The 12981-nt window shown below is 32.3% G+C and overlaps 1 protein-coding gene across 2 annotated transcripts in view; it reads right to left on the reverse strand.

Moving 5' to 3' along the window:
- LOC143249295 (dynamin-2-like) overlaps nt 1-12981 on the reverse strand; it is a 62453-nt gene that overhangs the window by 15324 nt on the left and 34148 nt on the right. For both annotated transcript variants that reach the window (XM_076498885.1, XM_076498874.1), the window contains exons 11-16: nt 11356-11494; nt 10825-10905; nt 7726-7799; nt 5479-5572; nt 3377-3499; nt 2666-2775 (exon numbers count right to left, since the gene is read on the reverse strand). In XM_076498885.1, the coding sequence (XP_076355000.1) occupies nt 2666-2775; nt 3377-3499; nt 5479-5572; nt 7726-7799; nt 10825-10905; nt 11356-11494 (621 nt within the window). The remainder of the gene's footprint in view (nt 1-2665; nt 2776-3376; nt 3500-5478; nt 5573-7725; nt 7800-10824; nt 10906-11355; nt 11495-12981) is intronic.

Below are 12981 nucleotides of genomic sequence, written 5' to 3' on the forward strand. Positions count from 1 at the left end.
ATCATACAAAACTAAGGTCATTTTGAAATGAATGTATAATCACCTCAGCATTCTCTCAGATAAAAAGGAAATATTTGTTTATATGTAAACGTTTAAAAACGTGTAGTTTTAAACGAGAGAGAATAATACTTATTTTTTTTATATTTAGTTTAAACAAAATTCCAATTGAAGGGCTAGCCTTAAATCAGTCTAACTTTCACCATTGTATAAACCAGGTACATTTTTTAAACAGCAGCTGACTTTTCCTTAAATGTCTGATCTAAATATTCACGAATACTGATTCTTCCTCATTGATTTTGTTTGAAGCTGGTTCTTCATCCTCTCCTTTTATAATTTACTGGACAACTAAAATTTGTTACTGGAAGAAACTCCAGTGATTCGGAGTAATTAGATGGTGCTGATTTCATAAATATAACCAAAATTTGTCATTCGTTGCTAAATTTGGAGTTGTTGTAATATCTCGATATTTTATCAACAATATGTGCAGGCAACTCAGTACAATGGAATTTTGCTATGAAATTACGTTTTAGTTTGACAGTTTAAAGGTAAATTTTTTGATAATTTCAAACAATGGGTGTGTTGGATTGGTGCAAAAAGCAAAATATATGGTCCATATATGCTATTTGTTCTTCATATAATTGTAACGAATTGCACCACTTTTCTTTGTTCCCACATCTACCTGCTTTACGCGGGAATCCCGAAACTCTCACTTGCCCAGTTTGTTAGAATATTCCAGAAGTCCCTCGACTGAGCATAGAAGACGACTCTTTTTCAGTTACGTCTCACTCACCCAGTTGGGCACTTTGCTTCGCTCTGTAAAGAGTCAAAACGAAGTTTGATATTCTTCGTCACATTATACCCGCGATGTAATAAAATTCTGCAAAACTTTGTTTTTAAAGTTATTTAAACCTTAGATCTATAAACATTTATGTCTTTTCAGAAAATCATCTGAAATGCTGGCTGCTTCCAGGTCAAGTAGAGTCCAAAAGTGTAAAAAAACACAGAAACAATTTCTCCTACATTTGTAGAAATTATATTAGTTTTACAAAGAAACAGATAACACACACAAGCTAAAGGTAGCTTACCACCACTATTTTGGGTCTAAAACTGGTTACGAAAAAAAAAACCATTGGGCTCCACATTTGTTTTGTACAGTTTGTACACGTGGCTTGACTCAGTGGCTGAATAAGAAAAGAAGAGGTATACCATTTGCAATTATTATGACATAACGTGAGCCCAAATATCATCTAATTGACTGTTATTTTTACATGAGTAATGTTTCTGGATATTAAGGCAAAACAAAACATTACATTAAATATCCAGATATTGCATCAACAATGAAACTATTACCTCATCGGAATGGTCTTTCAATGCGATATGTGCCAGCAACTTGAGAAACTTAAGAGTTATTCTCCAAAGAAGAAAATAAGTCATCTTCATCCTCTTCATCTGGTAATTGTGTTCGTTTCACTTCTACATAAAGTGCTTTATCTGATCACACAAGAATAACTAAACGATCTGATTCATAACTTGTCTTTATCAAAGAAGCATGGGGAACTTCTTGACTCTCGTTTACAACAATGTAGCTTACCAGCTCCAGGAACAAGATTTGCCATCAAAGTCTTGTTTTCACTACAGCATCAAGATATTTTGTGTTTCTGTATAAATTCTGGTGTACTAATGAAAGAATTAGATACTGAATACCATTCTCAAGAACGGGAACTATTTAATCAACTCATCCAAAACTGAATGTTGAATAAAATATTTCTCATTAAAAATGTTTTTCTTTTTCTTTACAGGTCCAATGCAGGAAAACACTAAAACAAGGTTTTTGTAACTAACTAGTTTTCTTTCCTTGTTTGTTTTTATCATTTTTTATAAAAATGATTACTTGATGAAAGATGGCTAAATATAAGCTTAGTAAATGATAATACATAATATTATGATATATCACAGTTTCATCCATCTATAAAAATATTATTTCACCAAACGATCCATGAATGAGTGATTTCTCAATTCAAATCATAATTTTTACACTAGCAAATAAATTATTTTCCTGCATTATTGTAGTAAGTAGGGTTGTGGAGAGTCTATATGAATTGTAGATTTTGTACGAAATAAGATCAGTACATATTCAAATAATCGTTTTTAAGTATTGGATCCGTAATTTTTTAAAGTTGATTTTCGATATACTGTGTATTGCATTCGTTCATAAGCAATAGGTAATAACAAGCGTAAGAGTATCTTATATTTTGTTTACTTCTTATTTATAGTTTTGATATTATTGTTATTTACAATTTATTTGATCGTCAGATTAATAACTTACGTTATACTGATAACTTTTAATTTTTATTTTCCTCATGTATACCTGAAGAGTTTCAAGGGAGATTAAGCGATAACTATGACACATAACAAATGGCCAAAAACAAGACGAAAGTTTAGGGTTGAGTCCTCTAAACACTCTAAGTTATAATAGGAAATATGGTGACATTGTGTACCTAACCTGTGTAAAACAGATTTGATAAGGTGTGCCAATTTAGTTGAAGTACAAGAAAGTAGTAGGTGGGTCAGCGTTTAATAAGGAAATGGTATCTTTCAGGATGAGTGGAATCACACCTTTGTTGATCTTCCACCAATCTAAATAAGAAAGTTGTTTTATACTTACAAGCCATCTAAGCGAAACAATACAATCTTCTGCAAATTTTGGTTGTCCTTGCCCAGTAGTGGCATTATTTTTAGGTTTGTTAATGGTACACTGTTCACACCATCCAGTCCCTGTGGATAATCAATGATAGTCAATTAGTTTTAAAACTCACAAGTGTCTAACATTCTTATTTTGTGATAGAAGATATGTAGTTGAATGCTACTTTCAGAGGCGGCGTTTGATATATTCGCTGAAGTTGTAAAATTATCACGTAGGAAAAAAATTGGAGGGCCAGCAGAAAGAAGGAAGATGGTTAAATCTCCATTCGGTGGAAACACAAGTTAACATAAGCAAACAAAGGTATAATATTAGTACTTAAACACTTGAAAATTAAAATTAGTGTAAATTTTGTGGATACAGTAGTTTCCCAAAACACCTACATGATTTTCTGTCAAAAAGGAAGATTTTGGTATCGCAGCTACGGTGTAATGTGAAACTCAATTGTCGCCGATGACTTTTTTATTTTCTTGAAACGTAATTTGATGTTTAGAATGAAATCAATATTTATGTAATATTTTTGTACTTTTAGTATTACAGTAACCAAGGTTGTTAAGATAGAAATAGTACAACTGTTTCTTTGAGCTTATCAACGTATCGCCTTTTAAGTCTGTTAGATGAACCAGTCTTTACTCAAAACACAATACTATTCTGTCAGTGTACTTGTCAACTCACCGTTTCTTTGGCCTGCCAGCTAAAGGAGTCTCTACTTAAAACACAGTAGTATTGTTTTTGGATCTTCCGCATACCTGTTCTTATTAACATGTCCAATACCCCTGCTTTGTACTGGTAACTTAACTAAAAGTAGAGCAAGAACAAATGTTAGGCTTGTCACTTTTATTCAGAAAACAATTATTCTTATTCCTGTAACACAGAAAAAGTTGTTACAAGTAAACTTAGTGCTTTATGCATAGGGTACTTAAATCCTAGTAAATTGTTGATATAAAAATATCAGTATTTAATGCACCAGGCCACTCATAACCTGCTAAATAAACACATTAAATAAAAAAAATCATGTGATATGAAATACCAAGACGCATAATCCTCGGTAAATAGGAAATTCATGATTTAATATTTGTGATGCCCTATACATAAATCACTCATACCTTAATAACTGTAGCATTCATGATGCAACAAACTGGCAGTTTTGCGCTCATAAAAGAAAATAATAATAACAGGCCCCGATAAACAATACAATTCTCCCTTGGTAAATAGAGCATTCATAGCATAAAAGAACAGCGCTTGTTAAATAGGCTTAAATTCCAATAACATCAACACTAAGAATATAAAAACAAAGTCCTAATATTCGACATCCATTTCAATGTTTCCGTGGCAAATAAAATATTCATAATGCAAAAACCTGGTTACTTTTATGAAACATACTAGTTTCTAATAAACAGAATGCTTAAATCTTGGTAACTGACGCATTCGAGGTATGAAAACCTTGTATTTGATATAGCGGGAAAGCTTGATAATAGGTACAACTATTAGTTAAAATACTGGTTCGTGATAAAGAGGGTACTTATATCCTGGTAATTAAAACATGTATTGCATACACATGACTCTTATAACTTAGTAATTTAAACAGTAACATTTATATCCTGGTAATTGATACATGCTCTTTAAAAAAGCTTGTTCCTCGTACAAATATGCTTAAGATAAAAAAGTACTGCTGCAAATATTGTAACCGAGCAAATCTCTTAGCTTATTTTTGTTGCTTGGAAATGATGTAGATTTCAGTAATTTAAATTTTTATCTAACTAAAGATTTATTCTTTATAATACCACATGAAACATTGGACTTTTCTATAAGACATAATAATTTGGCTCCTATTCAAACCACTTCTGTGAATTATGGTGTGGTTCTTTGCAATTTTCTGTTTCCAATTGCTTTTAAAGGCATGTGATTGTCACTAAGGTAGAAGAATACGAAATAACATGAAACTTTTATTATCCATGAAATTATAGGTAATTGACTTATCACATTATTATTCTGTGCGCAAACATGAAAGGAAAGCACAGGTAGTAAGAAGTGGAAAACAGTACAAATATTGTTGTTTTCCATAAAGTTGGTCGCTAGGAGCTAGAAGTGCATGTTTATATCGTGAAATACTATTCTGACGAAGGATGCGTTCACTTTTAAACGGGAAACAAATTAAACCTTGATTTGATTTGTACCAACGATTATCTTACGTAATTTATTTTGTTTCTGGAGCGAAAGAGGTTTTTATCAGAAATCACGGATGGAAAACAAATTTCTCAAAAAAACTTCCAGATGTTAATTGGTTAATTTTATGTAAGTGTCTAGCAACAAGAAAAGAAAATCAATGAAATAACAGTATTTGTTTAATATTTTTATACATAATGGCGATACTAACCTAATTGACAAAGGAGAAAGACGAGTATTACAACAAAAATTTTATTTTGTGGTCCGAGATTTGAGAAAGAATACCGTGAAAGGTGGACTTGAGAATCTCACGCCAAACTAAACATGTATATGCGCCATAACTGTGATGGGAGAATTCCTATATTTGATTGAACAAGATTGTCCAAGACATGGCGGTGCTTGCTGGTGAGTAGCTGCCTTTTATATAGTCTATCAAAATTAAGAACGGCTGTGAGCAAATAGCATTTTGTGTAGTTTGTGCTAAAGTGCAGGAGCAAACAAATTCTTATCCTAAAGACAATTTTTTTAAGAAGAGTTCGAAATTTTAGTTTCTTAAAAAACAGAATATTCAAACCAAATCGATGTTTTTTGTCGCTGGTTGAGCCACTTACCTCATTCTCTTTATTTGCTCTTCTTCTAATAACAACTGTGTCGTCCATGTTCTGTTCACTTTCAGCTGTTTTCTTACTTGGCTTCGAGCGAGTGCTATACATATCAGTTAAAGGTAAGCTATAAACTAGTGTTTAGTGAATGCATTCGGAACTGGCAAGAAATGTTCACAAAATAAAATACAGTGTATCATTAACACACAAAACCAGAACCTGAGTTAACTTAGGTTACTATATGATGTAGTGGAAAATTTTCACCATTATCTCTAATTCCTATATACACATCAACATTATAAGAATCTTCGCTATATGTTTTTGGATTGCTGACCGAAGCCGTGCTGACGATCACTGGATAGACGAAACTGGAGTTTAGAGTAGAGAGTATGGCCAATCAAGGAATGCACGAGGCCTTTACGCCACAGATAGTATTTTCAATTTTTACCTTTGGTGAAAAGAAACGAAATCCTTGACACACGTATAGTATTTTATTACATTTAAAACATTTTAAAATAATTTCCGAGTAATAAAATCCTTACTGATAAAAGTCCATATGGTGAAATATAACTAATATAACTTCACTTTACTGTCGCTAGACAAATCTAGGATGGGAGCAGTAAACACCTCACTCTATATGTCATCAAAAACCCAGCCAGCAATATTTCAAAGTACTTTAAATACAGCATCAGAAATAATTTCGTATACATTTTGTTTTGTTGAATATCGCCTTTAACCAAGTAGCTATGCATTTGCGCTCACATTATTAAATGAAGCACATTTATAACGAAATTATAAATGCTATTGTCCCAAATATCAACAGACTGAACATTTGTGTTAACTAAACAGATGAACGTTCTTTCAACGTCTTCCAGTGGCTTATCGGCGATCTTAAAAGCTTATAAAGTCTAAAACCGGGTTTCGATACGCATAACTCGTTGTGTATGTTTATGCTTAACAAACAAACCAAAGAAAACAACCCTTACGCATAATCTTTCAAAACAAATATGTTACTATTTGGTATGTCACTAAACGTTACATCAGACAAAACAGCTAAAAACTATAATACCAGATCTCATATGTTTCATTAGTTTGGTAATTATCTTCAGCCGAATATATAATTATTTCGTTTTATTCTTTACGACTGCAGGTTGTGAAAGTTTCTAAGAGAAAGTGAGAACATAAACCAGAAATTTGAAGAGACTGAAACAAAATAAAATGGTTAGACATATGTATAAAGTATAGTCAATTTTAAAATAACATAAAACGGAAAAATATACTTATTGGTTTTTGTTCATATCTATTCCATGCAATAGAAGGAGCTTTTATATTCATACTATTTTTAAACCTCTTCCCAATAAGCTATCTGAACTTTGTCCACCACTTAATTCGTTTCCACATTTCCATTTGAACTACAATCGTAAGAAGTTTAAAAACAATTAAATAAGGAATTTTTTTTCTGAAACATATTTTGTAATATCGGGATTTGAAAAGGTCCCCTCACAAACAAGTAGGAACATTTTTTGTTGAAAACGAATTCAATCCAATCTGGTTTATTTTAATTTGAACTGTAAATTTTTGGAGCGTCTTTATTGGCCAAAAAAGGCATATGCATATCTCGCACTCGTTTAGCGTTGGGGCTTCGAAATGGTTAGTTGACTGAAACCCGTTATCGCATCATAAGCTTGATAGCCCAGCATAAGAAGTATGGACGTCTCCAAGTGACATAACATGAATTGTTTAGAACTACTTTGGTATATATTGTGTTGCAAGCTGAGTACAGTATTATACCAATAGCTACTTTCAAAGCGTTTCTCTATGCTTATCCTACTGCAGACTATTTGATGCTTCAACTTTCCCTATCAAATTGCAGATTAATTCATTCATATCTCATTTGAAAGGTAAACATGAAAAAGTGGTAGCAGAAACATAGAAGGCTGGCAATTGCTTCATTAATAATGCTGAAAATCTGGCTTTATTAATATATACTATATATACTTCCAGAGGGTATACCTTAGTACTAGCTAGTATAGAGACTTGAGGATGCCGTATTTCACTTCAAAATTATCAATTAACAAACGCAAACGTGTTTCGAAAAGATACGTTCAAAACTCTTTGGAAGTTTCCTCAGTGAATGTACTTTTAGTATTCAGCAAATTGTAGTATAAAGACACCCCTTGGTTTCTGAGTGACTTCTTAAAAATTAACCAGTTATATATTTAATACTATCATTTTTTATCTTTAGCAGAAACTTACCCGTTTCTATTGAAATCTGGATGCCTCACGTTAAAAAATGACATTTCTGCATCAATTTGACTCTCCAATCTTTCCTGTTGATTAAACCACATAATAAGAGACATTGGCAAACTAATATTATCACAAAGTTTCAAAAGAATTGTATGATTAAACCATGGTTGAAATAAATTATATGAATCACCAAATTTACTTCATACAAGACGTTTCGTCTTTAAAATGCCCGTGTAAACTTTTATTTCCAATGATGAAACTTAACACAAATTGTTTTTTCGATTAAGTAGTTTAGAGTTTAAAATATATTCATTACTGAAGTCATTCTAGTATACACTTATACCGACTATTTGTTAATAAGTGTACTTAAATGAAGCCTTTTCAGTTTACTTGTCTATATAATTGCAATTATAAATATCTAGTTCTGTCCCATTTGTATGAGACATTTATTGATGTCTGAAATAGTAATTTAGTAAGTCTGCTTTATTTAATATATTTCAAAACAACAGTTGTACATTTTATACGTATAATTCAAAAATCCCACAGAGTTGTACTTTTTATATATACACTGCTGGCCAAAATCTTAAGGCCAATGAACATAAAGAAAAATATGCATTTTGCGTTTTTAGCCTCAACCACTTATTTGAGTAGAGCTTCGAAAGATGAAAATAAGAAAAGGGAAAATAAAAAAAAATTTTAGCATTTAATAAGGAAAATGTGAACACTATGAAATTAGCCTAAATACTAGCTGTTCAAAAGTTTAAGACCATACTGAAACGAAGTGTTAATCGATAAACATAACGAAAGTCAGTTATTTGTGTTCAAGCATTAGCGTTGTCAACATCTTCCACTGACATCTCCTGCGTTACTTGGGTAAAAACATGGTAAACGTAAAAAGTTGACATAGTTTGAACGTGGCAGAATTGTCGAGCTGCAAAAGCAAGGTCTCTCTCAGGGTCTTTTAAGAAATTTACAACAGCAGTTTTACTACGCCCAATCTCACCAGCGATGGCACGTTGAGAGAGACCTTGCTTTTGCAGCTCGACAATTCTGCCACGTTCAAACTATGTCAACTTGAAATTCTCGTTCCAAGATAATTTCGCTGGCGTTGAGTAGGAGGATTTGATGGGTTGTCCAGCAAGACACCAGCCGATCGTCAAATCAGATTAAGGCCCTTACGAACGCAGAATGCAGCTCAAGAACCATAATACAGCATCTGCAGGAGAAAGGTTTTAAAATCCGTAAATGTCTTCAAAGGCCACGTTTCCTTCCACACCACGAAACAGCTCGGTTAAACTTTGCTGAAAAGCACCAAATATGGAACGTAGTAAAGTCGAAGAAGGTTTTGCTCTCTGATGAGTAAAAATTTAACCTGGATGGTCCAGATGGCTTCCAACGTTACTGACACGTTAAGGATATCTTACCGGAGACATTTTCTACACAACACAGTGGAGGAGGTTTCATCATGATCTGGGGTGCTTTCTCCTTCCATGGAATAATGAACCAAAGGAGCTTTAGGTTATACAGGGGCGTCAAACAGCGACTGAAGGCCCTCGCTTGTGTGGGAATGACTGGATCTTTCAGCAGGACAACGCTGCAATCCACAATGCCAGCAGGACAAAGGACTTTTTCATGGCGAATAACGTGATTCATATGGACCATCCAGCATGTTTGCCCGAACTGAACCCCATTGAAAATGTTTGAGGGTGGATGGCAAGGGAAGTGTACAGAAATGGACGTCAATTACAAACAGTGCATGACCTTTGTGAAGCCATATTCACCACTTGGAATAACATTCCAACCAACCTTCTGCAAACGCTTATATCGACCATGCCAAAGCGAATGGTTGAAGTTATTTGCAATGACGGCCGTGCAACTCACTACTGAGACTTCTTATTGGGCATTTGCTACCATGTTTAGGACTTCTGTTTGGTATGGTCTTAATCTTTTGACCAGCTAGTATTTAGGCTAATTTCATAGTGTTCACATTTTCCCTGGTTGAGTCTAACAACGCAAAATGCATATTTTTTTTTTATGTTCATTAGCCTTAAGATTTTGGCTAGCAGTGTATATAATTAAAAAAACCCTAAAGAGTTGTTCATTTTACTGAATTCAGCAAAACCTGTCATCAAACAACAAAAATAGAGTGTTAACACTGAATGGTGGATTTATGTGTATGTATACTTGTAAGTTTTAGTACCTTTTAATTATTTTATAGTAATGTATTGGGTTGAGGAATAATTCGTGAGCGTTTTTTCAAGTTAAAAAATATATTCATAAATGAAACGCTTTCGCAAAATATTTCATGTCATTTGGTAGATAATTTTTTGCTCTAATAGATGGTGTGTTTGATTTTCATATGTCTTTAATTTTTGCTTTCATTTTCAGCTCATTAAATAGAATGTCAAGTGGACAAAATCGAGCGTTTTCGACACCATCTGCTTTTCACATTTAATTTCTTGCAATTTCGTTTAAAACAATGCATACTATATACCTAGGTATTACATGAAATAAAGTATCATAATAAATGTTTTGGGTGTAATGTGTTCATGCATTGAAGTATTGTATAGTCTTGCATGTAATGCTTGAATGAAATTATTTAAAAACGTTCACGAATTATTCCTCAACCTAATATATATGAGTGTAAGCTACATTTACGGTTTACATGTACATATTAATTTGGTTTCCATGTTCACATAAGAGATCTTTCGTTTTCGATTTTAAGTGAATTTTCCTTCCCGATTATAAATATATTATAAAAGAGAACAATAGGAATTTTATGACAATAATATATATTGTCATAAAATTCCTATTGTTCTCTTTTTATTATTGATAACGTAACTGCGTGTCAGACAACATAGAATAACGCATTGTATTTTAAGTTACATCAAATGTTCTGTTAAACATTGGGTTTGTGTGTAGTTTAGGGTGCCTACTTCTTAGTAAAGCCGTAAGATGAAAAGTTGAGAAATTATAACTTTTCACTGGATACTGGCTGTTTCTCTTCACAAAATATGTTTACTATTATGTATATACTACGCTACTTGAATTTCATATTCATAGCTCATTGAGTCTGATACTTAAACTTGTGGTTAATATTTCTCATACCTTTGCCACGTCTTGCTGTTTCTGTAGATGAGTTTTCACTCGGAAAACGACTTCATCACGTAGTCTTGGATAAAGTTTGAGCTAAGATAGATAATACAAATATGACACAAGTTAGATATACAAATCTCAAACGTGTTGAACATTATTAAATCTATAATTTATCTCAGTTTCAAAACCAGTTGAACAGTTTTCGTGTTATTTCATGTTAAAGTGTAGTTGATGTATAAAAACCAATATTATCATAATTAGTAATAATGTCAGTAGTCGTCACAAAAGAAATATCTTGGTATATAAGAATTCCAGCAATTTCAAAGTAAGTTGCCTGTTCAGTATAATTAGCAAAGTTTTCGTAATGTCAGTCATAATAATACCGGTAACTTTTATAATAAAATAGCTTAATATAATAGAAATTCTGACAACATTATTTCTTGTCCACAATTATCTAAATGTTCATATTATTTTATAACGACAACAGCTGTAACAAATGATAGCTTAATATATTAATAATTTAAACAATGGCAAAATAATTACCCTTTGAGCACAGTTATCAATCAGGTTTACCATGATGTTGGTAATAATATCAACAGCGGTCATAGTAGGGGCCTTATACTTCTCAATTAATCTTGTAGTAACAGCATCAAACGCTAGTTCTGGAGTGAACAATGCTGTTCTGTGCAAAAATGAAAATAAGCATACTTTATATGGTTATGTAGTATTTCTGTTCCATGGTATTAGAACAAAAGGTATGACGAACTTACTGTTCTATATTTATTTTAATATCGATGTCTGTGTAAGTTAAGTTTATATTTAGAAATATATATAATGTATACTGCTTTATCTGTATTGAGAAATTCCCGTCAATTCACTAAAGCTGTAGAAGATTCTCGAGTGTATGCATGAACGATATTTGTGTATACGTAAAACTAGTGTATCGTAAGTATTGTTATGCAGGCTGAAATTTCTAGAAACTCTCTTCATGCCGAAAAGTATAACCAATGTGACGCGCCAAAAGACAGTACACATTACTGGTTTGCTATAGCTGAAATACTGTAAACATCATAATTTACAGCTATAATGAATGCTTATTAATTGGGAACATTAAATATCTAATCGGTAACCTTTATAGATTTCGACAATTACAAACCATTTACTTTCAGTGAATTAATGTCGAACGCTGGTATTTTTGTGAAGACATTATATAACTTCAGCTGTGAAAAACTCGCGTGTGATAAGCGAAGAGCTAGCTAGTCCTCCTTAAATAAATTGTACCTGTATCAACTCTAAATTCAATCGCTCATAACCCTAGATAGGATATTAGAGAAGTTCTGGATCAGATAAAAGACTCAATATTGGTTGCAATTTTGTAATACTTTTGTATATGAATTAATATTTGTAACAACTATTATTATAACTATGTGTATCAAACATATTTGTATTAAGAAAGAAAACTGTGTATCAATCCTGTTGGTAAATATCATAAAGTTGATACATATTGAAATCTAGTTAACTTTTAAATTTAAATTACCATTTAACTCAGTTTTGAAACTGTAATACGTAACATAATAAATTGGATGCTCGTGTTCGAGACAAAATTCCATTCAAATTAAATTTCAAATCATAATTCAATTTATATTTATCAGTGTGAACAAAATTTGATCATGTCTGATTATCAAGATTTTCTTGAATCATCCTCTCTCGAACAACTATAAAAATATAACGAAAATAAATTGATCAAAACTTTCAAAGTTTTAGCGTTAGAGGTTACGAATACAATGAGGAAAAATAAACTAAAAAGGCGTATTATTGAAATACTAGTTGAATATGACTTGTCTGAGGAAGCATTAATGAAATACTCTAGTGTTCCCACTAACCAATCGGAGTTGAGTGATAAAGATGATATAAGTCAAAGATTCCATTAAATTTAAAACAAATCCAGCTTTAACAAACTTGTATCGAAACCGAGAAATAAATGAGCTCGTATTGGAGCGAGAAAAGAAATTAGGTTCACAGAAATGGAAATTAAAGTCAACCCTGATCGATCAAGACAAAATGACAACTTTGAACTTAATTGATATGTTAAAGTACCACCATTCAACGAAAATGAAGTTGATAAATATTTACAACATTTTGAGAAGGTTGCTGAAACCGATGAATGGC

This window comes from Tachypleus tridentatus, chromosome 1, assembly GCF_004210375.1.
Source record: "Tachypleus tridentatus isolate NWPU-2018 chromosome 1, ASM421037v1, whole genome shotgun sequence".
Taxonomy (NCBI): domain Eukaryota; kingdom Metazoa; phylum Arthropoda; class Merostomata; order Xiphosura; family Limulidae; genus Tachypleus; species Tachypleus tridentatus.